The 27829-nt window shown below is 43.2% G+C and overlaps 1 protein-coding gene across 3 annotated transcripts; it reads right to left on the bottom strand.

The window, feature by feature from the left end:
- LOC137344488 (C4b-binding protein beta chain-like) lies at window positions 1-27829 on the bottom strand. 3 transcript variants are annotated; one of them, XM_068007499.1, is made up of 5 exons: window positions 27717-27829; window positions 25490-25681; window positions 17662-17758; window positions 15832-15905; window positions 1-235 (listed from the first exon to the last, which is right to left on the bottom strand). In XM_068007499.1, the coding sequence occupies exons 1-5, from the start codon at window positions 27778-27780 to the stop codon at window positions 126-128; spliced, it is 537 nt and encodes a 178-aa protein (XP_067863600.1). In that variant the 5' UTR covers window positions 27781-27829; the 3' UTR covers window positions 1-125. The 3 variants fall into 3 exon arrangements, with proteins under 3 accessions (XP_067863600.1, XP_067863599.1, XP_067863601.1); XM_068007498.1 differs by lacking the exon at window positions 1-235 and adding an exon at window positions 9378-9831 and having other exon boundaries at window positions 27717-27825; XM_068007500.1 differs by lacking the exon at window positions 1-235 and adding an exon at window positions 13339-13497 and having other exon boundaries at window positions 27717-27827.

Raw genomic sequence — 27829 nt, 5'->3', positions numbered from 1 at the left:
TTGGTGTTGTAAAATTGTTTACTATTGTATTAAACACAGAGGGGGAAAAGTTGGTTCTGGTCCGTTTTAGGCGCGAGATTGGCGATGCATTCAGTATACACATGACAAGCTGGAGGCCTCAGGCCTCATCTCCAGAATTCTGCTGATCTGCAAATGCCAATGAGATGTATGGAAGCAGTTTGCTGCACACTAATTTGAGCCGGCTGCGATGCTGTCAGTGGCCCTCGGGTAGGTCCTGGGAAATAGGGGAAACAAACATGAGGGGTGGCAAGCAGTCTTGCTGTGGAGCCAGGAGGAGCACCCCTGCTCCCCATGGCCCCAAATTAAGGTAAGTTAAAAAAGAAAAACAGTTTTGTTAGGGGCCTCCAGTGGTCCCTTTTTTTTAAGGACTGCTGGTTAAGCCGCAGAAGAACCCGAAAAACTGAGTGGTGCGTGCCCGGCATGTGCTCAGTTCTGACCAGTTTCTGAGTGAGGTCATAAAACTGGTGTTAGGCCCTCATTAGCATATGCAAGAAGCCTAATGCCTGTTTCAAGGGGCTGCCAAGGACTCCTCAATATTGCCTGAACCAATGTGGCATCGGAAGTACTTCTGATGCAATTTGGACGAAGATCACGGCGCTGCAAAAGTGGTTGGATTTTTCTCCCACTTTGCACCAGAAAAACAGACAAGACAAGGTCCAATTTTACCCCCAGATTTTCAAACCAATGTTGGTAATGTTTTCAGTCTGTCATCTTACTTTCCAATTTTATTAAGAAGTAAACTTGCCTCTACTTAACATTTTAATTTATACTGCCACTTTCTTTAACCTGCTCAGTGCTGTCAACACTTTCACCATCCCTGGTTTTTCTTTTTAACTCTACTATAATCTGCTATTGTATCAACACTGCCATTTGTGAAGCAGTACAAACAAGTTCCAAGTGATACTGGAAACATACCAGGGAGTGGGGTTTGGCACCAGGCTTCAATGCAAACTAAATGCATACACCAGCCTATTGCAGTTCAACTTGAAATAACAGTCTGAACACTTAGTGTGGAAAAGTTCCCAGAAGGTAGCAACATGATTTAAATAATCTGTACAACTCAAGACATGTCTTTCTTTGCACCATAAGAAGTTATTATAAATTTTTGTTTTCTAAATGACTTTAAGACAAGCTGAAGCATGAACTTTGAAACCTATTTAGAATTAAGTTTTCAGAGGAGAACTATCTTGAGTGCTTATTTTTATTTCAGAGAGAAAAGCCAGTAAAAGTTTACCTATTCGCTCGTGATACGTTATTAGCCCTAATTTTAACATTTGGCCTGCTAGAATTCCTCGAATTGAGCGCACATTGTCTTATAACCGAGTTGGATGAGCGAGAAAGGGAGGAGTTTTATAGGTTGAAAAAGATTCAGGAAAAGAAAAAGCATAGGAACCCCATTGTTACAAAGCAGCATGTGCTCCAACTCACTATTACTGCTGCCATGGGAGATCTACTGGTATTATATTAAAAATAATAATTAACTTGCAAGAACATTACAATCTAAATGTTACTCTTTGTTACAGATGCCAAACAATCTTAAAATGCTGGGTGCTTCTGACCTGTAGCCTGTACGTTCCAAAGCAAAGTTCCCTGAGCAAAATACAATTAAATTCTGATTGACCTCAGCCTCTGTTTCCCTAACAATTAGACTTCAGGGTAGAAATCCCTCGGAGCAGCGAACCAACACTGCTCACCACTCCATAGATTTATACTAAGCCACTAACTGCAGTCTTTTCGTCGGCCACTTCCTCTAAAGCAGCGAAGAGCAGCCCAGTGTCAGTTCAGGCTAAGCTAGGACCCTGGAAAAAGCAAGAGGAGCAAGCTCTCCCCTCGACCAATCAGATCGCAGCATTTTTGACAGCTGCGTTCACTCTCTGCAGGCTTGGAACATGAAAACCAGGAAGTGAAAGGTACAACATTTTAAATCAATGTAAAAACAGTTATAGACAGCGAAAAAGAGAGGGTAAGAAATAATTGAATTAAATAAGGAGGGAAAAGTAAAAAAAAAAAATTTTGCATTTTTTAGTTTTGCTTTTAAAAAAATGTTAATGACTGAAAACTTAAAATAAAGAGTATCCAGGCTCCATGTTTTTAAAAGTTAATTTTTAGTTGTTTGGCAATCATCAACACTTAATGCACTGTTAAAACTTAGTTGAGACCTGGTATTTTTAAGCGTACCTGTTTGGTGGCATAATTAGTTACTTTCCAGCTGGGCAGATAAGCAAGTTTGCACTTTTTCAATGATTTTTCTGATTGCAGCGTGTCCCTTGAATTCGAAGCTGTCATGTCGCTGGTGAACCACGAAGAGCAAGTACCGGATTTCTGTGTTTCACTGCGCATGTGCGAACGCCGGAGCTTGCTCCTCCATTTCGCCACTAACGGTGAGCGCTGTTGAGCTCTCCGTTATTTCGGGAGAGATTTCTGCCCCATTGTGTCCTCAAAAATAACAACTTCACCATAATAAAAATAATACATAAAGCACCACATGGTATAACACTCCTGTCCTTAATAGTATATTATACAACTTCACTTGAGCAATGCCATGGGAGATTGCTAGTGTATTAGTGTACACACAAACTTCTCAATGAATTTACGCTGAAGGAGGTGCATCATAGGATTGTCTGGCACTAACATTTTTCACTGCACATGATTCCAATGAGTGGAATTCATTTCTGTTTCAAGATCTATTGCTCACTCCCTATTGATCTTAGGGAGTGGTCATTTCCCCCTAGCATGGCATTTTGTCAATGTATGTGGTTTATAACAATCATTTTCCATCCTTAAGCCAAGAATTACATAAAATCCATATGTAAAAGCCAAAATTCTCTTCTGTTTTATGTTGTGTAAAAGTCAGCACTGTGCCAGTCCTGTTAATTGATCTGATAAATCTAAGACATTTAACTGCTGGAGCCGGTCTTATCTCCAGGTATAGGAGTTGTTTAGCCTTCCATGCATCCTAATGAATTGTGGTTTCTGCTCTTTAAAGCTGCAAATTATGGCTCTAAATCTCCTCTGGTCCTACTCTGGTATTGGACGTGCTTTAGTGCTGGACTTGCAGCCAGCCATCAGTTTCAATCCTAACCCTGGCTCATTTCCTGGGATCAAGGCTGTTACCATTATTAAGTGGAGATGCCGGTGATGGACTGGGGTTGACAATTGTAAACAATTTTACAACACCAAGTTATAGTCCAGCAATTTTATTTTAAATTCACAAGCTTTCGGAGGCTACCTCCTTCCACATCGTTCACCTGAGGAAGGAGGTAGCCTCCGAAAGCTTGTGAATTTAAAATAAAATTGCTGGACTATAACTTGGTGTTGTAAAATTGTTTACAACCATTATTAAGGTGAACAATGGGGCAATTTACAGCATCACCAGGGTGCCTGTCTCAAATTTTGCTAATTTTGAAATGCAACTCAGCAGTACTGCTAGAAGGTAACAAAAAAAAACTCCCCAACAGTTCAACTACTGAATGGATTGATATATCCTGAGAAATTGGATGCATTGTACATGCTCAGACCGCACAAACTGAATTCAGCTAAGTGTCATAGTTTTGGGCAAAAATATCAAATCCAAGCCTTGGCATTGAGAGAGATTGAGACATGAGAAGTCACAAAGGACAAGTCAATGGATAAACTTAATTATTGTGAAGTGCTTTTAAAAATGTTTTTATTTTGTTTAAACCCTTTTGATGTCAGAAATTTAAATTGCTGCAAGTAAGCAATGAAAATATTTCAGAAAGCATTTTGTAGGGAATAGATAAAAGTGCCATCTCGTGGCTAGTGCCTGCAATTACACAGTGACAGGAAACATTGTAAATGTGGACATGGTAATTTATAATTGAGAAAGTTAATGCAAAAGTGTGACGACAGGAGATGAGGTTTTGTAGACACATGTAAGATATTTATTCAGATATAAATATACATATTTTTAACCTTTTTAAATTTTTAACCACAGTGTAGATTTGTGGCTTTACTGCCAGGGCAGTCATCTGACTGAGCGGGTTGCCTGTCTGCTGTGGAATCTCCCGATTTTCATTCCATTGATTTCAATGAAATGAAACTTGGGCAGGTTCTATAATGTGTGGGGGATCCACTCTAAATTGCCACCCAGGTGGTGTAGACGAAAATCCCATTCTCTTTCCTCACCCCCCCCCCCCCCCCAAACAAATTCCCTTAATTTTAAGTGACCAAGTCTCAACAGAACTCAGGCTGTCCTGCTGCTCCTCCCCAAGGCCTCCTCTTTACGTCTGCATTTTTAAAAAATTACTTTTTTGGCCCTTGGGTTATTCTGCTCCCCCACTGATGATGTCTGTTATTTGCCTGTTCACAGGCCTCCCTTGATATCTCCAGTCACTTGCCATCTGCTTCTGATTCCTCCAGTTCATATGGTTGCCCTCCCACGCCTCCTTTCTTCTGCCTCTTGCAGGCCTCTCCTGTAACCTTGCCCTGGCCTGATGCCTGACCCATGCTGCATCTGCCCTGGCCCCCCTGCAATGTATTGCACTGCACTGAATCCACCAACCTGCATTGCAACTACACCAACCCCTGCCCCAATCTGATCTATCTGCTGTGCTGACTCCTTCGACCCACATTGTGTTCACCCCAGCCTCGGTTTGATGCCGCCCACTATGCTGACTGCACCTACTGTGTTGCAACATTGGATTTTCTGGTGCTGCAGTCTGAAGAAGATATTTTAGTCACAGTCCATCTTTTTAAAAGTACTTTGTTTTGACAGCTTCAGCCTTAAATATTAAGATTACTTCAGCTGTGACAGATTTGTCTAGGTTTGCTCAGCATTTGACCTGCGACAATGTTTCCAATATGAGTCAATAAAAAAAAATTGTTACCTGATAACTTACATTTGATTTCCAACGACCAAAAATTGTCCTAGTTTATAGACAATAGTTTGACAGCACAGACGCAGTGGAAGGATTGCGAGAGACAGTGCAGAAGTCGTGCTGGGTGTTATCGGAGCACTTGGAAGATGTTCTTTTCTTTGAGTGTTATTACAGTGTTAGCTGTGGCTTATTGGGCAGCACTCTCGCCTTTGAGTCAGAAGGTTGTGGGTTCAAGCCCCACTCCAGGGACTTGAGCACAAAATCTAGGTTGACACTCCAGTGCAGTACTGAGGGAGTGCTGCACTGTCAGAGGGCCTGTATCATCCTTTCGCTTGGTATCCTAGAGGGGGTGTCAGCCGCAAGACTGGCGAGCTTCTTTGTCAAAGCCCTATACCCAATCGCTTAAATGAAGCTTTGGTGTTGAGTAAGCCTACCTGGCATTGGGGTTGGTGATCTGAAATGTTGAGATGGCTGGCTAGATGCCCTGCATAGGTCCTTCCATCAAGTTGAAAGCAGCTACCCATTATATAGCTCACGAGGAAACCTTGAGTCTGAGGGTGGCTGCTGGCTGCTTGAAGGCTGGATCTGAGAACACAAGGTCACATATCCATGGCTCAATGCCCTACTATGATTGGGTTGCAGAAAGGCAAGCAGCTATTGCTGAAGCTCTGCGCCTCAAACTGGTGGAACCACCGTTCAGTGGAATAAAGTGTGTGTCAATTCTATGGTCAGGACAATCCACTCATCCTACGGTAAGTTGTCATTGCTCAACATGTCACTCATTAGGATCTCCTGATACCTGCCATCCATTAAGCATAGGCTCAAACATGCACTTGTCAGTTGTCTGATAACCGACTAGTGATTATACTCTTTAGGTGGTAGGGTCGAGGTGGCTCCAAGATTACATGCCTGGCAATGCAAATTTAGAATCAGTTGGGAATTTGAAAGTGCTGTTGTAAATGACTTGGGAGAGTTTTTTCCAGGGGTGAACACCTGGGGTGGGATTGGTTGGGGGAAGGGGGATGTGGATGGAGAGGGATACAAGGAAGTGATCAGAGATGGCCTTACCCGCAATTGACTCGATGGGAGTAGAGAGGCCACGTGAGATGGTAAGATTGAGCAGGGTGGGTGTGAATATGGGTAGGGCCGTTTATATGGAGGGAGAGATTAGGGGAGGATAGGAGTGCAGTGAACTCAGAGGAGAGACAGCATGATGAGTTGAGATGGAGGTTGAAGTCACCGAGGATGAGAAGTTGCTCGGTGCAGAGGCTGAGGGAGGAAAGCAGTGAAGATGTTTTGGTGCAAATCTTGGCGTGGTACTTGGGTGGGAGGTAGAGAACGAGGATTTTAAAGATGGTGAGGGGTGGAACAAGGTGAGATGCTCAAAGGAGGAGAAGGTGCCAGAGGAGTAGATGGACAAAGGTGTGATGTGGTGATAAGGTCCACACCACCACCGTGGCAGTCTGGGTGGGGCAAGTGGTGGAAGATAAGCCAGGCAGGGAGGCTTCATTAATGGGGAAGGTGTCATCGTCCGTCAGCCAGGTTTCTGTCAAGGCCATGATGTCGATGCAATCATCCATAATATGCTCATGGATGGCAAGGGCCTTGTTCACAAGTGAACGGACATTCTAGAGGGGTGGTGATAGCTTATCCGCGGCAGAGTTCACAGGGTCAGCGCTGGGAGGGCTGAGTGGGATGGGAAGGAGATTGGCGAGATTAGGCGTGGTTACATAGCAAGATTAGGATAGATATGTCCTGGTAATAAACAGGGAATAGAGAGGAGACAATTGGAGGAAGTCCAAAGTTAAAGTCAGAAGTCCAGTGATGGGATAAAGTTAAGGTAGATAGGGTGGAGTCTGCTTGGAGCATCATTGAACTGATGTCCAGGTTCAGAGACAGGTGTGGAGGGCAAGTCAATAGGTTGCCTCCAATTTCATGTGTTCTCATTTTTGTTAACAGCCTCTTATGTGGAACCTTGTCAAATGCTATCAGCATGATCTGATAAAAACTCATACCAAACTCCCCTGTCTGCTGGAGGAGTGAGGTCTCCACATTGAGCAGCCTCCCACCTCGCTTTGACGCTACAAACACTCCACGGCAGGCCAACCCAGCAATTGACTTGTGAGCCTCTTCAAATATGTGGCCCATGAACGGGAACTGCAAGATCATGCGGGGAGCTGTAGCCGTTTCTTTTTGAGGCTGAATTTGACAAATGCACAGCATTGACTATTTTACATAATTTGAGCTGCAAGGTTGGTTTAGTGAGGGTGCATTTCATTCATTGAGAACGGGTGAGGGTGATGTCATTAGAAGTGAGGTCACGAGTGGCGCCGTAGCTTTTTAGCATGCGCTGAGAGTGACATCATCGGGTGGCCCAGTGCCTGCGCAGTGTGCCGTCACGGGTCGATCAAAAACTGGAAGTACCCACACTGTCACTAATCACTCCCGTCAAACTAAACATTCTTGGAGAGAGCTGAGGTGACTGATGGGGTATTGTGTGCCGGCCATGGATTGTTTTCAGGTTAATTCAGTAGAAAGTGGGGGTGGCGGAGGGGGTCACCTTTTACATTACAAAGTGAATAGTGACACTGCGTCCGATAACCTCACTTGCCGTGCGTGCACCGGGCTTTCTGAGAAATCAATTAAGAGTGTGAACCAGGTCTAATGGAGGGAGGAGAGCGTGATCCAGGTCTGATGGGGGGGAGGAGAGCGTGATCCAGGTCTGATGGGGGGGAGGAGAGCATGATCCAGGTCTGATGTGGGGGTGGGGGGGGAAAGAGCGTGATCCAGGTTTGATGAGGGGGGGGTGCGGGGGGAGAGCGTGATCCAGGTCTGATGGGGGGGGCGGGGAGGAGAGCGTGATCCAGGTCTGATGGGGGGGAGGAGAGTGTGATCCAGGTCTGATTGGGGGGGGGGGGGGGGGGGGGAGGAGAGCGTGATCCAGGTCTGATGGGGGGGAGGAGAGCGTGATCCAGGTCTGATGGAGGGGAGGAGAGCATGATCCAGGTCTGATGGAGGCGGGGGGGGGGGGAGAGCGTGATCCAGGTCTGATGGAGGAGGGGGGGGGTGGGAGAGCGTGATCCAGGTCTGATGTGGGGGGCGGGGAGGAGAGCGTGATTCAGGTCTGATGGAGGGTGGGGGAGAGCGTGATCCAGGTCTGATGGGGGGGGAGGAGAGCGTGATCCAGGTCTGATGGGGTGGGGGGGGGGGGGGGGGAAGGTGAGCGTGATCCAGGTCTGATGGGGGGGAGGAGAGCGTGATCCAGGTCTGATTGGGGGGCGGGGAGGAGAGTGTGATCAGGACTAATTGGGGCGGGGGGGAGGAGAGCGTGATCCAGGTCTGATGGGGGGGGAGGAGAACGTGATCCAACCCCCATCTGGACCACATTCTCTCTTACCCCCACCCTTAGACCTGGATCACATTCCCCTCCCCGCACCCCCCACCCCTTCGCTCTCTCCGGGCTCCCCTGCTGCTTCTTCTCCCTCCCCTTCTCTGCTGCTCACGCTGCTTCTCTTCCCCCCACCTCCCCTTCCACTCCACTTCTCTGCTTCACCCCGCTTCTCCCCTTTCTCTGGGCTCTGCTTTGCTCTCTTCCCCCCCATTATGACTACCTGCATCGGCTGCATTGTTGATGTTCAGCTCTGGGCTTTTAGTGAACGGTAACAAGGCAGTTGGTGACCCAAAACAGGCATGATCGACCCAACAGTCCGGGCCCGAGTGTGCATGCGCTAGTCCCTGACCCTAGTCACAGCGAAGTTTGTATGAGGGCTTGGCATGGATGAGCGGTAAATGTGGAACGGGTTGAGAGGTGACACTAAGCAATATGTGATCTTGGCCTATTTACACGTTTTATGGTCTTCCATTACCACATTCCTTAAAGTATGCCATCTTATGTACCTGTTGCTGTGGGGTGGGGGGAGGGGTTTGAACCTAGTCATCAACTGCTGAGAAGGGTCTCCTGAAGTGCCAAACGAGGAAAACGTCCATGCATGCAGTTCATACAGTAGCATGTCCGTTCTGCCAGCCATCAAACAGGGAGTTGGGTTCTGTACACTCCATTACTCACCCACAAAAAAACATTTAGTGACTCCACATTGGGTTTTCTTCCACCATTTCTGCCTGGCTCTACTCCCTCTCTCACTGCCCACCACCCCCCCCCCCACACCTTACCCCACATCCAAATTTGACCTGCTGATCAGACTTTCTGCATGTCCGTTAGGCTGGTTCTCTTCACAAAAGCAAAGCTGCACAAGCAGATGTGAATAATTATTAAAATGAGCTAACCATGGAAAATTGTGGGCAGTCTATGCACTGTGCTGCTGGCTAGCTTTGTTCTAGGAGCTGGGCAGAATAGGCTAAACTTAGGGTGGAATGGAAAATTGTCCTTTATTGTATTACAGCCATCTGCTTGTGAATACAGCCAAACACCGTTATAATCTGCGTGAGAACAATTTTTGTATCTGAAATTAAATTAATAAGTTTGTAAAGTTTATAAGCTTTTATAAAGCTTTGATATGAAACAAACAAAATATTTCATTGTGTATTCCTCATGTTTTATTAAATGCATCACACCTATCTTACTCAGTTAATATGCAGAAACCCAAATATTTGGCATTACAGCAATCCTATTATGTATCATTGCATTCAATTTTAACAGGTTAAATTCATAATCTTTCAATTGGGTTTTCTTTAGTGATTAAGATTTTGTCTCACAATTTTGCCAAGTTATTTATTGAAACTGGTATGATATTGATTAAATTTTAAGTTATAATTATGAAAAGAAAGTTTAGGAACTTTTAAGGAATATTATTTGTATCTACGTACTGCTCTGCTTTTTCAAGAAGTTTCTCTTTCAGTCTAAAGATTTCACGTTCACTTTCAAGAAGTTGGTATTTTGCCTTGATCATATTTTCTTCCTTGATGTTGACTTGACCCATTGCAATCATTTCTTTAAAAATGGTTGTAGAACGTACTGTATAAAGAGTTAAAAATGATTATTTACAATTTGAGATTAGACATATTAACATGGATTTTGCTCTCAGAATGTGTTCATGAGCTTTCTCAATGACTATTCTACTTCTCTTGGTCAGTATATTTTTCACTACTGGTGCTAACCTGCAGATTAACGTGATCAATTAATCATTTGGCAATGTGGTAATATCGGAACAGGAGTAGGCTATTCAGCACCTCGAGCTTGTTGTGCCATTCAATTAGATCATGGCTGATAAAGAGAGAACAAGGGTCTAACCCACTTTTATTCAATGTGCACAAAAATCTTTCTTGAGCTTGTTCCCAGTGTACACATGGCTGCATTATAAGGGTACAATTTCCACTACTGTGCTTCATAACCAAAAAGTGGAATAGATCATTGTTCTCTCTATGACATGCTACCTAATATGGTTCAAGCATAAGGTCAAGTTTTGATTCATAGGCTACATTGAGCATGAATAAAAAAATATTGGAAAGACGACTAAAATGTAACGCCAGTGCTAATTCCATCCTCACTAATTCCATGCTCTGAGATGTATGTATCTGTGCTGGTACAAATGCTGTAGGAGGATGACGGATATTGTGAAGTATTGATTTGCTCTGGAATACTGGCAGAGTTGATAGCTTACTCTTTTTCATCTATAATGACAGAAGGGGCCCATTTGTTATAATGTTGGTTCCAAGGGATGCCTTCAAACAGCCAAGGTATTATGTGTGATGTTTATATGGTTGTGTCTATGCCTGTGTGTAATTGTGAGTGAGAAGGGGGCAAGGCATACCCAGTGCAGGATAGTACAATCCCTGATTTTGGGGGAGGCCTCTAGCTTTATCTAATTCCTCGATGGTCTTATAGGCCTCCTCCAAGGCAGTCACGGGCTTGTAGTTTTTGGTCCATCTTCCAATATGGGTCTGTTCCCTCGTATTATTTACCATCTTGTCTCGTGAGCAGAGGATTACATAAAGTGGTAGAAGTGCTCAACCTGCAGCCCACCTTATGTTTCATGTAGCGAGGTTGTGTTACAAATGGGCAGTCCTGGAGAGAGGATGCAATCAACCAAGAGGGGTGGTTGCTCTGGGCTATGGATATACAATGGTCTATTCTCAAATAAATTAATGGCCTAAGTAGGAGACCATTGAGGCGGGGCATTGGCCAGCAGTCTGACCCTGATGTCAGAGTGCCCTGGCTGAATATCTTCAGATCCTCAATTCAAGGGCAGTAAGCCCTCTGTCTATTTGACAGTGAAGAATCAGGGTGTTGAATATCTCAGGGAGAGCCACTGATTCCTTCACAATTTGTTATGAGTAATGTGAATGATCCCAGATGGGTAAGTTACCAGAAATATAGAGAAGTACATGTGTTTCATCAAGGAAGACAATGTAGTACACACAATAGGCACTCTTAGGGCGCATTCAATGATGTCAGTAAATTGTCTAATAAAAATCAACATTTTAAAAATTCTCTCTGTTATTTTAACTTCTAACTTGGCATAGATGCAACAGTAGGTTCAGGTAATGGGAATAGATGCTGGTGTAACATTAGGAAAAAGACAACCATCTAGATATTACACTGAAAATGATTAAGGAAAGTAATTTGTCAACAAAATCAGGTGGAAGCTGTTACTGCCAGCTTTCCATCCCAAAATTCCCTCATGTTTTCTGGCCCTTCCCCTGATCTGCCCACTGAGTCCCGAGTGAGCTCATTTACATCAATTATAATGAAGGCCAGTGACGCTGGAGCTCCAGGTGTCCTGCTTGTTCACTCACGAAGCACTTGGGATATGACTCAGAATTGTAAAACACAGCTGTTCCCAGGGTCAGCTGAGGCAGTTGGAAGTGAGGAGTTTTGCAGCCTGAAGGGTGTGGAGAGTTTCAGTGGGAATTACTTTGTCCTATGATTTTTTTTGCAGGCATTTTGCCTGCACAGACCTGGGCTTTTTTTTCACTGCTTCTGAAAGTGTGAGACCCCTATCCCCACCCACAGTGAGGGATTTGCAGGAGCAGATATAGTATTTCTTCTGGGCATTCTCTTATATGTGATTGTCATGGAGGAGGGAACGCAGGATCATATAGGTCCTACAGGCCAAGGCAAGATCTGCTGGAAGTTGTCACAATGCATTCATTCGTTGAAATTTGGCCCTCCCTGACCTCTTGCGGGATGAAAATCAAATAGATGGCTTGTAGGTGCTCCTGCGGATAATGACTCCACTAAGCGGTCCAAACAGCAGTACGGGTGTGTTACAACGAGGCACGTGCCTCTACAAGATTGGTCATTGAGGTGACCATCAGGGTCTTAAAGGGACATTTTTGCTACCTAAACAGGTCAGGAAGGGCTCTGCAGGAGGCTGCAGCTTGTGTGTTATGTGTAGTTATAGCCTACTTTGCCCTGCCCAACTTCTCAATACAAAAAGCTTTGGATGTGGACATTGCTGGGTAAGCAGCCCCAGCTATTTAGGAGGTATAATAAATCAAGGGGAGCACCACAATGACCAGCAGTCAGAGGATTCCATAGTGGCTACTGCAAGTGACATCAGAGCACATTTCATCACTGATGTCTTCCGTTTAACACCATCTACCTTTGACACAAGGGCCTTATCTCCTTCCCCCCACCCCCACTTTCAAATAAAAGGTCAATCTTTCAATCCCGTACCCATCCCAGAATATGACAACACATCAACTCTCGGCCCCTAAATGCCCGTGCCAATAATCAGCACCTGATTGTAGCAGTGCGGCTACAATTAATTGGATCTGTCCACCTAATAATGCCCTTAATTGTTGCCTTTCTAACACTTTCAGAATACTGTTGCTGCCAACATTAACTCGGAACTTCAGTCCACCCTGACTGAACGTTTCATAGTGCAGTTTCTGCAAAATTACTGACATCCCGCAATATGGGTTTTTCAACTAAAAAGTCTTAGGAACATAGGAACAGGAGTATGACATGTCTTCAAACATGTCATATCTTTTTTTTAAATTTGATCGTGAATCTAATAGGAACAGAGGAACAGGAGTAGGCCAATCATGCCCTCAAATCTGTGCCGCCATTGAATTAGATCATGGCTGATCTGTACCTCAAATCTATTTACCCACCTTTAATTTTATGATTGTGCCTCCTTGTTCTGGATTCACCCAGAGGAAATAGCTTCTCTGTATCTACTCCATCGAATCCTTTTATCATTTTAAACATCTCAATTAGATCACCACTCAACCTTCTAAACTCAAGGGAATACAAGCCAAATTTATGTAACCTGTCTTCCTAATTTAATCCTTTAAGCCCTGGTATCATTCTGGTAAATTGGTGCTGCACCCCCTCCAAGGCCAGTATATCCTTTTTGAGGTGCAGCGTATGCAGTACTCCAGATGGGGTCTGACTAGGGCTCTGTACAACTGAAGCAATAACTTCCTCCCCTTCCTCCAGCTCCCTTGAGATAAAGGCCAACATTCCATTAGTCTTTTTGATTACTTTTTGTACCTGTGCACTAGCTTTTAGTGATTTGTGTACCTGGACACCCAAATCCTTTCGCTCCTCCACAGTTCCTGGTCTCTCAAGAAACTATTCAGATTTGTCTTTCTTGCCGTCAAGAAACTATTCGGATTTGTCTTCCTTGGATCCAAAGTGGATGACTTCACACTTCCCCACATCGAACTCCACCTGCCACAGGTTTGCCCACTTAATTAATCTAAGTTTCAAAATGTTTACTCACATAGTTTGCAGGTACGTGGAGGTGACACAAATGTGTTATTTTCATTGCATTCAATGACACCACTGCCAATCATTTCAAAACCCTTATTATAGCTGTTGGTGATTGTCTCCTGATATCTGTGTGCAGGTCCAAAATTCTGACACTATTCGGCCATTTGCAGGCACTTTTGGACGTTGACATTTAGCAACTGAAATGAGACCAATGCATTAGTCTCCACTGTGTAACTAGCTTCTCATAAGCTACTGTATGTGTAGGATAGATTACCTTTTTATATTCTAAATTTCTTTGTTGACGGACTTTTTTTTTAAAGAAGCTATGCAACATTACTGAATTAAAGGGGGTAGAAGTTTTGGTATATAAAGCCCTGGTTAAACCACACCTGGAGTTCTGTGTTCAGTTCTGGGCACCACACCTTAGTAGGATATACTGGCCTTGGAGGGAGTGCAGTGTAGATTTACCAGAATACCTGGACTCCAAAGGTTAAATTACGAGGAGAGATTACACAAACTAGAGTTGTATTCCCTGGAATTTAGAAGATTAAGGGGTGATTTGATCGAAGTTTTCAAGATATTAAGGGGAACTGATAGGGTAGATAGAGAGAAACTCTTTCCACTGGTTGGGGAGTCAAGGACTAGGGGACATTGCCTAAAAATTAGAGCTAGGACTTTCAGGAGTGAAGTTAGGAAACACTTCTATATGCAAAGGGTGATAGAAGTTTGGAACACTCTTCCGCAAATGGCAGTTGATGCTAGCTAAATTGTTAATTTTAAATCTGAGATTGATAGATTTTTGTTAACCAAAGGTATTTAGGGATTTGGGGTTAAGGCGGATATATGGAGTTAGGTCACAGATCAGCCATAATCTCATGGAATGGTGGAACAGGTTTGATGGGCTAAATGGCTTACTCCTTTTCCAATGTTCCTAAATCAGGTGGAAACAGCGATTGGGATTTCTGCTTTATGTTGTTGGCGAGGGGTCCGTTTTCATGTTTGGACCTCATTACAATAATATTGGCCGCTGCCGGCTTGCCAATCGGAGGACTGGGGCAGGGAAATTCAGCGACTCCTCTACATAGCTGAGCCAAAAGCTCCTCCAGGCACCACAAAAATCATTGGCAGAGCTGGTTTTTTTTTAGTTTTAAAGAACAGACTGCAGCGATCTTGTTAAGGACCACTGCTTTGACCGCTCAATAGTCAGTTCCAAAATTGCATCAGGGTCCTAAATACATGCATACGATTCCAATATCAGTTACTACTTCATCCACTGGAAGGTATTCCCTTTGACTCCCATTGACCTCAGTTTTGTTAGGCCTCCTTGGTGCTATCCTTAGTCAAATACTGCATTGATATTGAGGGCAGCTACTCTAACCTCTCCTCTGGCATTCATCTCTAGTGTCTGGATCAAGGCCATGATGAGGTCTGGACTAGATTTAATCTGGCAGTACTCAAACTGAGCAGGTTATTGATGTCGGTGTCTGAGTCAGGCCACTCAACGGGACTGGAAGTAACGTCGAGAGCTTACCAGAATTATTATGATTACTCTGACCCTGAAAGATCTACAGGGGTCAGGGCAGAGGGAGACTGGCAAGGGCAAAGTCTGTACCACCCACAACTGGAAAATCCAGACCAGGGCTCTCCCAGCACCTCTCCCAGTTCCACAGTTTCCCCAGTTCTCATAGCAAAAATGCTCTCCCAATGCCTAGCAACACAGGCAGAACTTTGGATGTGATGACAAGATTCCGACCAAAACTATTATATATGTCTGAACTAACTTTCTCAAATAGGAGCTGGATAAATATCTGGTTAGGAATTAAGGTAATAAGGATAAGTACAGAAAGAGATAATCAAATATTCCTTGGCACACAACGGCTCTTGTGTTACTTGGGCCAAGGAGATATCATCTGCAGAAAGCAAAAGACCATAAGTGAATAATGGAGATGTGGGGACAGTTAGCTACTCTGAAGTTTTGCCTGGTTACCTTTAGGGGTCGGGGCATTAAATAAAAGTAAGAGAAGTCTGTGGAAGATTGATTGGTTGATGACCATTTCTTATTTCAAGCTTAATGTTCTAAATAGTGAAATCTTGAATCAAAATATTGAATAAATGTTTTCTTGCCACTCTGAAAATCAGTACTCTAACCTTGGAGACATCAAAATACTGTAGGGAAAAAAACCTAATTTGTGCAGCCAACATTTCAGATGTGTCAAGTCCTTTAAATGGGCTCAATTACTAGGTGAAGAAAATCAAGTTGGCCACTCTACAAAATAAGGAACCCTGACTTACTTTTACATGTTGGGACCTGGCCATCCCAACCGTTGGCTGTACATAACCGGTAGCCCCTACCAACCATTTTGTACCTAGAAAAGAAAAACAAGCCATTGTAGAAAACCAAAAGAGAAATTACCTATTGTCAGACAGTGGGCTGAAGGTTACATGAGAAAGTGATACGTACAGCGTGCTGATCAGGAAAGAAATCTAATGGTTAAACTGAACAAATCTATACAACTATCAACACAGCATTTAGATAGTGTAAAAAAGGGAAATACGGTACTGGGCTTCATTAGTAGAGGGAGAGAGTACAATAGAGTTGGTGCTGTTGTTGTGCTAAGGTGATGGTCGAACCCCATAAGGAATGTTCGAAGAGATTTCTTGTTTTGATGCACCAGTAGCGCATGTGTGTATTGGATGTAGGAAATTCAGGGTCGAGTTGGAAGAATAAATTTTGCAAGGCCTTGTGTTTCAGGCAAGGCTAGAACATACTGAAAATTACAGGCACACTGCCATTGATTCTTTTCTCCATTGAAATTAATGGGCAGAAAAGTGGTAGTGGCGGTGGACAGGTGATTTTCCAATATGAGACCTCGCCGTCATCTCAGGGCCTCACAAAGATTATCATGAAGGACTGACAATGAGCTGGAAGTGTCTTGCCTGCTATTTTTTGGTTGGGCAGCTCCCAACTGCTGATGTGTATGGGCTTCATTAAGGTCCAAAAAAAATAGAAGCTGCCATTTAAAATGTCATCGCTGTGCGCCCATGTAAATTGGGCACATTTTCAAACTGACATCCTGGTTTTCAGAACTTATCTTCTTAATAGTAGATGTCCCCTAGTTTAGCTAATGGCTGCAAAGGTGTTTTTTTGTCTGTTTTAGTTTGGTTTTGCTTCCATTTTTGGTCTTTGTTTTCAATCATTTTGCAGTTTACTGCTGATTTTACCATTTTTGTCACCACCTACAGTGGGCATAGGATAGGCATTCCTTTGGAAATTCCTCCTGTCCACAGGAAGCTTGAGGATGATGAAGAGTTCAATGGGTATGAGTAGAGGCAGGTGCAATGAAGCATTGAAGGTGGCCGGAGCTGATCCACTCTGACTTAAGCAAGGGTGTACAGGCATCGCAATAGTTCCTTCAACAAGGAACTCTGTCTTTGCCACTGGGCAACCTGTTCAACTCTGAGGTGACCATATCCTCTCCATCGCAAACACTGCCTTATTCCAACCCGCAACTTGTGTGGAGGCTCCTTTGATCTCACTGTCTGCAATCGGACACAATAGCCATCCCATAATGTAGCTGGAGCACCTATGCAATGCTGTAGCCACACAAAATGGGCATTGAAGGGGACGCTGCCATTTAAATAAAAAGCAAAAAATATTGTTGGCATGTCTACCCCTAGTACCCCTGACTGGTACTGCTTCCCTAAAACTGGAAAATCCTCTGGTGCACAACAAGTTTAAGAAGTTTAACACACTCACTTTGGCAAACTTCTTCAACGTGTTAAACTTCTTCCATTGATGGAGTGCATCACCAAGAAACTGCATTCACCTGCTCCACCACCTCTTCCTATGCAGCTCAGGCAACTGCCTTTTGATGACGGTACCCCTCTAAACCAAAGGTGGCAGATCTCCTTTTCTTTACCTCTTGCAACATTACCCACAGAGTTCTGATTGTAAAAAAAAAACAATCCTCCCTCCACTCTGAGCTTGTGTTAAAAGCAATTTGCAAACACTGCACAAGGGGATACTGTGACAGCTCTCAACTTAATCACAATATTAAAAACATAACCCTTCACCATTATCAATTGAGACTCATTCATGAATTTGTGCAACTGAATACTCACCCTTCCTCACAATGAAAAGTAGCTGTATGTCCAAAAGTAGTTTCTGATGCTTCATAATATCCATTCTGAATCTCTCCTGGATTACCACAGTCCTTTGCTAGACAGAAAAAAAGGAGAAGGGTAGTGATGTTATAAATCACCAAGATCTCCAAAAGATTTTTCAATGCAATTCACAGAAATTTAACATTAAGGTGATAAAACTGCTGCACCTTTTTCCAGAATGCCAGGCTACCCCAACTGTTGGATTTATTTTCAAAATTTTGGCAGTGCAAATATAAGATTCACTCCAATGATGTCCAAATTTTAAAAAAAACAATCAACTTTTGCATGAGTCTGGGGTTATCTTTATCAGCCATCAGAAATTCAATGGAGTGAAACCAAGGACACTTCCCTGCAGAATTCCTGCAATGATGTCCCAGGACTGTGAAGGATTGGCTGATAACTGTGTGTCAGTTACTGCTCCAGCCACTGGAGGGTTTTTCCTTTGACTCCCACTGATCTCAGTTTTGTAAGGGATTCTTTGTGCCATACTCAGTTAAATATTGACTTGATGTTGAGAGCAGCTACTCTCACCTTTCAATGCATGCCTGTTGCACCAATTTTCCTGGTTTCACCTCTATTTCCTAAACTTCTTCCTCCTCTTCTGCTACTGTTGCACCATAGGTTATCTCCTTATCCTGCTGCATGCTTACACCTTTTTGTGCTGCAGTTATGCAGCGGACCAACATTATTTCGGACAACTTTACTGGGCTATACTTTGCTGGAGCAATCTAAACGGCAATATGTATGCTTTAGCATGCCAATGCTGTACCCTACATTAATTATGGTTCAGGTATGAACCTCACTATAGTTGCATTTTACTGCTTTTCATCATGTTCTCAGCAACGGCTACAGTGAATAGTCCTGGTCATTCAGCAATCCTCTATTCAGTCAATATGATCCTATAAATAACACAGGCACCATGGACTGCTGCATAATGAAGGCATCATGACCGCTTCCTCGAGAACGGGCATTTACTTTCATTATATTTTTGTGCAGAGACTAACTGAACTTTAATTGAATAGTAACAGCATTAATGCTGCATGAGTGCCATCAGCTATGCCCTAGACTCTTGTCAACCCTGGTGAAAATGTCATGGTTTGTCCAGCTGATGCCTTCTTTCCGTAGGGAAAGTCATGAAGGTTTTGCCCCTTACAAACATAGCATTTTACTTGATATATTTCTGGATTGCAGATTGGCTAATCTGGCATATGCCTCCTGCGGTGGCTTGAAAGAATCTGGTAGCATAAAAGCTTAATAGTGTGGGTCTTTTCACAGCTACTTCTCCTGTGGTAGATGTTGTCTGCATGCCAGCCTGGAAGAAGACGACATAGCTCAAAGACATAGTCTAGGCTGACAGTCAAGTGCATTACTGAGGGAGCACTGCACTATTGGAGGTGCTGCCTTTTGGATGAGATGTTAAACCGAGGCCCTGTCTGCCTTCTCAGGTGGGTGTAAAAGATCCCAAGGAACTTTTCAAAGAAGAGCAGTTGAGTTCTCCAAGTGTACTGACCAACATTAATCTCTCAACCAACATCTCTATAACATTATCTGGTCATTTATCTCATTGCTGTTTGTGAGACCTGGCTGTGTACAAATTGTCTGCCACATTTCCCTATATTACAACAGTGACCTTCACTTCAAAAAGTACTTAGCTGGCTGTAGCACTTTGGGGTTTCTGGAGATCCTGATAGGCACTATATAAACGCAAGTTCTTTCTCAAACATCTATGCTTGTTGAAAAATACGCACAACTTTTTTCAATTTTGCTATAGAAACCTAAGGATAGGTTTACCATCCTCCCTCACTATTTATTTTTGCGTAATTTGGGTGGGTGAGGAAGATACTAGCAGACTTCAGGAGGACATAGACAAACCGGTGAAATCAGCAGACACATGGCAGATGAAATTTAATGCAAAGAAGTGTGAAGTAACGCATTTTGGAAGGAAAAATGAGAAGGGGCAATATAAACTAAATGGTACAATTTTAAAGGGGATGCAGGAACAGAGAGACTGGGGGGGTTCACATACACAAATCTTTGAAGGTGGCAGGACAAGATGATAGTACAGTTATAAAGCATACTGGATCCATGGCTTTATAAATAGAAGCATTGAGAACAACAGCAAGGAAGTTATGCTAAACCTTTATAAAACACTGGTTAGGCCTCAGCTGGTGTATTGTGTTTAACTCTGGGCACCACACTTTAAGAAGGGTGTCAAAGCTTTGGAGAGGGTGCAGAGGATGAGGTACTAGAATGATACAAGAGATGAGGGACTTCAGTTATGTGGAGAGACTAGAGAAGCTGGGATTGTTCTCCCCGCAGAGAAGGTTAAGGAGAGAGCTAATAGAGGTGTTCAAAATTATGAGGGGTTTTGATATAGATTGGGAGAAACTGTTTCCACTGGCAGGAGGATCAGTAACCAGAGGACACATATTTAAGATATTTATTTGGAATAAAGAGCTGTTATCAGTAAAAATGAACAACACTGTTGGATTGTCGTAAAAATCCAACTGGTTCACTAATGTCCTTATAGGCGGATATCTGCCGTCCTTACCCAGTCTGGCCTATATGTGACTCCAGTTCCACATGAAGGTGGTTGACTCTTAACTACCTTCTGAAGTAGCCTAGCAAGCCACTCAGTATCAAACCGCTACAAAGAATAAGAAGAATGAAAACGGACGGACCACTCGTCTTCGACCTATGTATCGAATTAGGACACAATGAAGGCATACCCAGCCCAGCCGACCCTGCAAAGTCCTCCTCACTAACATCTGGGAACTGGTGCCAAAGTTGGGAGAGCTGTCTGACAGACTAGTCAAGCAACATAGTCATACTTATAGAATCATACCCATCAGCCAACAACCCAGACTCCTCCATCACCATCCCTAGGTCTGTCCTATCCCGTTGGCAGGACAGACACACCAGAGGTGGAGGCAGAGTGGTATACAGTCGGATGGGAGTGACCCTCAGAGTACTCAACGTTGACGTCTTATGGCATCAGGTTGAACACTGAGTGACTCAGTAGTACCACCACTGACCGAGCTGGCTGAGTCCTGAAGCACATAGCTGCCAGGCTAGGCTTGTAGCAGGTGCTGAGACAACCAACATGAGGGAATAACTTACAAGACCTCATCCACGACGGTATTGGTAGGAGTGACCACCACACAGTCCATGTGGAGATCAAGTCCCATCTTCACACTGAGGACACCATCCATCGTGTTGTGTGGCTTTACCACCGTGCTAAGTGGGATAGATTAAGAACAGATCTGGCATCTCAAAACTGGGCATTCAAGAGGCACTGTAGGTCAGCGTTAGCAGAATTCTATTTCGCCACAATCTATAACCTCATGGCCCAGCATATCCCTCACTCCTCCATCACCATCAAGCCAGATGACCAACCCTGGTTCAACGAGCAGTGTTGAAGAGCATGCCAGGAGCAGCACCAGGCATACAGGGGATCGGGCGGGAAAGTGGAGTTGAGGTCGAAGATCAGCCATGATCTGATTGAATGGCAGAGCAGGCTCGAGGGGGCCGTATGTCCTACTCCTGCTCCTATTTCTTATGTTCATATGTTCTTACCTAAAAACCTGGTGAAGCTACAACACAGGACTACATGCATGCTAAACAGCGGAAGCAGCATGCTATAGACAGAACTAAGCGATCACACAACCAACAGATCAGGTCAAAGCTCTGCAGTCCTGCCATATCTAGTTGCGAATGGTTGTGGACATTTAAACAACTAACGGGAGGAGGAGGATCCATGAACATCCCCATTCCCAAAGGTGGCAGAGCCCAGCATGTGAGTGGAGAAGACAAGGGTGAGGCGTTTGCAATCATCTTCAGCCAGAAGTACTAAGTGGATGATCCTTCTTGGCCTCTGCTTGAGGTTCCCACCATCGTATGCCAGTCTTCAGCCAATTCGATTCACTCCACATGTTGTCAAGAAATGGCTGAGTTAACTGGACACAGCAAAGGCTACGGGCTACAACATCTGGGTTATAGTGCTGAAGACATGTACTCCAGAACTAGCGAGCCTCTAGCCAAGTTGTTCCAGTGCAGCTACAACACTGGCATCCACCCGACAATGTGGAAAATTGCCCAGCTATGTCCTGTCCACAAAAAGCAGGACAAATCCAACTCGGTGAATTGCCGCCAATCAGTTTATCCTCAATCATCAGCAAAGTGATGGAAGGAGTCGTCGACAGTGCTATCAAGCACCACTTCCTCACCAATAACCTGATGATTGAGGATAACCTGTTCAACGATGCTCAGTTTGGGTATTGCCAGGTCCACTCGAGAGTGATTTTCCTTGACAACAAGGCAGCATTCGACCAAGTGTGGCACCAAGGAGCCCTAGTAAAACTGAAGTCAATACGGATCAAGGGGTAAACTCTTCAGTCATACTTGGCACAAAGGAAGATGGTTGTGGCTGTTGGAGGCCAATCATCTAATTCCCAGTATATTGCTGCAGGAGTTCCTCAGGGCAGCATCCGAGGCCCAACCATCTGCAGGTCAGAAGTGGGGCTATTCGCTGATGGTTGTACAGTGAATTTTTGCAAGGTGAATTTTAGAGGGAAATTTATCCTTTTGTTGCTTGTTCTTCATTGGTAGCTTTTAGCTGCTTCCAGCTTTGTCGTTGATACTCTTTTTGGTGTTTAATAATTGGTTACTGGTTGTTTTGCTACTAGTGCACCACACTGATTTGTTGCTTCATTTATTTCACTTAATCAGGATTTTTGGCTCGAGGACACTTTCCATGTAAGACACTTGTATGTGTGAAGGACACTGCAAGTGTAATCCTTTGGAGATGTGATGGATACAACAAATTGCATTCATAGGGCACTTTGCAGGTGTGATGTAGCATGCTGCTTTGATTTCTGATTCCATCTATCTTGGCAGCCCTAGAACTCTGCTTGGAAAATGCCCAGGCAATACAACGCCTACACTCTGTAGCAGAGCAAGGGCAGCTAACTAGATTACTTTTTAAATTTAAATTTTTTCTTCTTTCTTTATATTTATATTCATCAAATGGACAAATACTTGTGCTGGGTACATAGAACACATTTGCCACTGTTTGTTTATGGTGTTAACACACATTTATGGTCATAGTACAGATGAGTTGAGGGTAAAGCACTCTCCATGCTGCGTTGACATGCCTTAACCCCCTAGGGGGAAGAATGACAGAGTCAGAGCATGAAAATGCTTTTTCTTTTTTAAAAAAAGCAGGCATTGGAGTAGCCGCTTTCTAACGTTTGCTTCTAAAATCTCTACCTAGCCCACCGCTGCTCTCATCCGCAGTCTCCAGTCTGACATTATTTGAAGAAGCTTACTCCCTTGGCATTCTCTCCAGGAAGTGTGTGAGGATTTCTTAGAGTGGCCTAACCTAAACTGTTGGTCAGGCAGAGACAGAAAGCAAAGAAGCATCTGTTTTATGAATTTACAACTTCATCAACCACACAAACCACACATGGAAATAGCCACCACACATGGACAGTCAATACTGTTACATTTTTAACCTTTACCCAGATATTTATCTTGCACTCAGCACCAAAGACCAGTCTTGTAAGCGAGCCCTCCCTATGAAGTGGAATGACGTTATATGCACAATTTATGGTAATGTAGCATTGCCTGGAGTTGAACATAAATACTGGTTGCTATATTTAGCATATTGGATAGTATACAAGCCCTTTCATGACTTCTCATTTTATCAGACCCTGGCTGACATCAGAGTGGATAGGGAGAAACTGTTTACACTGGTAGGAGGGTCAGTAACCACAGATTTAACATAATTGGCAAAAAATCCAGGGAACATAGGAACAGGAGTATGCCATTCAGCCCCTCGAGTCTGTTCCGCCGTTTAATGAGATCATGGCTGATCTGTATCTTAACTCCATCTACCCGCTTTGGTTCCATAGCCCTTAATACCCTTGCCTAACAAAAATCTAACAATCTCAGTTTTGAAATTTTCTATTGACCTAGCCTCAACAGCTTTTTGGGGGAGAGAGTTACAGATTTCCACTACCCTTTGTGTGAAAAAGTACTTTCTGACATCACCCCTGAACAGCCTGGCTCTAAATTTAAGGTTATGCCCCCTTGTTCTGGACTCTCCCACCAGAGGAAATAGTTTATCTCCATCTACCCTATCAAATCCTTTAATTATTTATTTTTTTAGTTGTTACAATCTGGAATGCACTGCATGAAAGGTTGGTGAAAGCTGATTCAATAGTAATTTTCAAAAGGGAATTGGATAAATATATAAAAAGGAAAAAATTTGCAGGGCTATGGGGAAAGAGCAAGGGTGTAGAATTAATTGGTTGCTCTTTCAGAGAGTTGGCACAGGCATGAAGGGCTGAATGGCCTCCTTTTGTGCTGTATGATTCTAAGTCAGTTCTCATAAATATCTGGAGTGAATGCTTACTGTCACCCATCCTAACAAAAGATAACATAGTGACCCACCAGGGCCTTTCCAACCACATGCATGGGATGTGGATTTATTTACAATGAATCCAATTTAAACTGACCAGCAGGAAAAAGCATCAGTAAAATTAAAAAACATAAAGATGTTGTTATGGTATGAAAGATGATGAAACTCCCAATTGGTACAATAACCAAACTGAAAACAATTATCCCTAGAAATACATGAAGGCCAAGGAAGGCAGTAAGTGGGGCTAATGCCAGTGGCTTTAATGCTGACTACATTTTTAAAAGTTATGTAGCCACCTTGTCCAATCCCATTGATTGGTTCAGAACCCTGTCCATCATATTTGGGGGCATTGGGAACTTTACTTCATAAACCAGAGTGTCAGGTTGGAAGATATCCAACTTTCAAATATTGGGCTATGGGCTCAGCTCCAATTCAAGAAAAAACACTGCTGGCTGCAGGTGTCTAACAGGTTCAGATATAAGATTACTTAAGCCAGCTATGTCCTGATCCTTGGATTTAAGAGTCGAACCAATTCTGGAAAATTGGTGATTAACCAAGCCTTTATCCCAATTTGTGAATATATAATCAAGAATCCTTACTGCTTTATCCTAATTCTACTCAACCTTAATCAGCAAATGAATACAACACATTCCAATATGGCTACAATAATACAAGTGCCTTAGTGGGGGGGACACATCATAGGCCTGGATCTGGATGGATTTTAAAAGGGGGATAGAGGGAAAGATAGAGGAGGATGATGAGGAGAAGAGGGAGTCTATATTAACTAAGGATCACTAATACCCATCTTGGCAATTAAATGTAGCAACCCATATGCACTAATATTAACAATTGAATTGTGGGTAAAGACATCCAAAAATGATCTGCCAAAAATTTAACAGTCACTATTTCTATTCACTAGAATCATAGAACCATACAGTGCAGAAAGAGGCCATTCGGCCCATCGTGCAGGTGCTGGCTCATTGAAAGAGCTATTCGTTTAGTCCCACTGCCCTGCTCTTTCCCCATAGCCCTGCAATTTTTTCCTTTTCAAGTATATATCTAATTTCCTTTTGAAATGTTACACACAATTCCAATTGTTATCATGTTTTTTCTCCATTATTGGAACTTGTGACATTCTGTAAACAAAAGGCATATGGAAGGCAGAATCTTATTTTCAACCTGAAATTCCTCAACAACCCATCAAGCAATAACATTCCCAGGGTGAGTGAGTGGGTAAGAAAGAACTTGTTTCCATTCCTGAAAAACTGGAGAGTTGTTTGCACCCGTGGAACCTCATTCAGGACAAGTCATTTCTTTCAGGAAAGAATATGAGGAGGATAAAAGAAAGTTACCCTGATCACTTACATTCACAAATGACCTGTAATGGTGTCCAAGTTAAATCTTCCTGACAGGTAACAGATCTTGAACTTCCTTCCTGGAACACGTAACCTTGGTTACACTTGTAGAAGACCGAGACATTCACAGGAAATGAGGTGAGAGACATAGATTCATCACTTGGTGAGCCATTTTCTAATTGTGGAGGTTTGCCACAGTCACCTTTTAAAAAAACACAAATTTTTAGTTCATAGTTTGAAATTCCACTAATAATCTTCCTTCCAGTTGCATTAAGTTCACATCTGAACTGTACCTCTCTTCATCCAAACAGGCATTGAGCCTTCCTTTCCTCTAACTTTAGGAAGTCGATTCTGTGTATTTTTGGTATTTGCTTAACCATTTCAAATCCGCTGGACCTTATTTTGGCCTAACCCTTCCTTGTAATAGTAGACTACACGATCACTTGTGCTGGCACAAAGGCAAGCTGTCACTGACTGCTCCTCTCTAGCCTCTAGGATGTACATTCCCAGGAATCAATTTACTAAGAATTCGTTGGTGATTTATGAATTATTGACCATAATTCAGTATATTGAAGAAGTACTTCTTCCCTACTTTGTTTCAAGTTATATTTTACTGCACTTTGAGACACTGTCTTAGTCCAATGACAAAATTCCCCAACCTCTTTCTGCTATTCCTTTCAGTTATTGCGAATAATGGTCTTCATAGTTGAAATGCAATTGTAAGTATATAAAAACGTTAGATTTTGAACATCAGATTATCTACAAAAGAGATGGGGGCAATCTTGCACGTCTCCACTCCTAATGTGGAGGCTTGCTAGGCGGGAATGTAGGCTGCAGAACCAGCCCTCCAGTGCTATGTAGCTCGGTGTCCCATCCACAGTCACTCCTAACTAGCGATGCTCCACGCGTCAAGTGGAGTGCTGCAAAATTACCCCCTGGTCTTTGTCGTTTAAGGCAAGTATTTCAATTCTAAATATATGCACCATTCTACTGAGGAGAACTAGGTGGAATTCGACCCTATAGGATTCTTTGCTATGCCTACATCAGGTGATCTAAATAATAAGCTGCAATCGCAAGTCTTGACCAGTAGAGGTAGTAATATTCATGTCAAATGAGGACACACAAATAAACTGTTCAGCATACAGAGTTTGACCCTTTGAAGAATAAAAATGACCATAGGTACATGATCTAAGATTCTTCCCTTGTTCAGCGTCAACCAAAAATAAGCGCACATCGCACTAATGCAGAGTCTGGATGTGAGAATCTGAGGATCTGACAAGTTTTAAACTATGCAATGCAGATGTGCTATCACCTGAGGGGACAGGGCAAGATGATAATGCAATGCCTGGTGAAAGTAATGATGTGGAGATGCCGGTGATGGACTGGGGTTGACAATTGTAAACAATTTTACAACACCAAGTTATAGTCCAGCAATTTTATTTTAAATTCACAAGCTTTCGGAGGCTACCTCCTTCCTCAGGTGAACGATGTGGAATTAATTTCCACATCGTTCACCTGAGCAAGGAGGTAGCCTCCGAAAGCTTGTGAATTTAAAATAAAATTGCTGGACTATAACTTGGTGTTGTAAAATTGTTTACAATGGTGAAAGTAAGCAAGGTACTTCAGGAGGCATCCAGCAAATGCGCTCTGCATAATGGCCCATAATATTGTCGAATGGGCTCTCACTTGACCTGACAGTTCTTGCTCAATCGAGGAGTCATTTCTTACATTGCCGAACAGCCGTAGTTACACCTACATAGAAATCTATAAACCCATGTGTGATGATATCCGATCCTTCCTTTCAACAGAAGGTTTGTGAGATGGGGGATAAAATTTAAAACTCAAATTTTCTAAAATAAATTAAACACTGATATCTTTTTGCCAAAAATAGTATCAGTATTATTACTTGACTGGGTAAGAAAAGAAATTGAAGTGCAAAAAATGATTTCTATTTCAGCATATAAATTAATGACTTAGTTAAGTATATTTTAAGCTTGTACAAAAACAGATCGGAATAGCTGATATTACCCACAATAAATGTATAGATCAGCTGCGGGATATCATTACTGACGAGTTTAATCCAGTAGTTGTACAGAGTGCAGGGCTGGTGAATCCCAAACGGCCTGTAACAGTAAACCCCGTGCACCTGCTGTAAATCTGCTCCATCACTGATCTAAAAACACACCTGAATCAATAATAAAGAACAACCCCCCACCCACCCCAAGAGCGCGGCTTACCCGTGACCAGGGCCACCCCAACCGTGCAAGTGGTCAATACAGCGAGGATCAGTCGCTGTGCCATTTCCAACAGCTCCCAAACAGAATGTGGATTGAACAGACACAAACAAGCC

Source organism: Heptranchias perlo, chromosome 27 (genome assembly GCF_035084215.1).
Source record: "Heptranchias perlo isolate sHepPer1 chromosome 27, sHepPer1.hap1, whole genome shotgun sequence".
Taxonomy (NCBI): domain Eukaryota; kingdom Metazoa; phylum Chordata; class Chondrichthyes; order Hexanchiformes; family Hexanchidae; genus Heptranchias; species Heptranchias perlo.
Note: the sequence above shows the minus strand (reverse complement) of the source record. Positions and strands in the feature narration are given on the sequence as shown.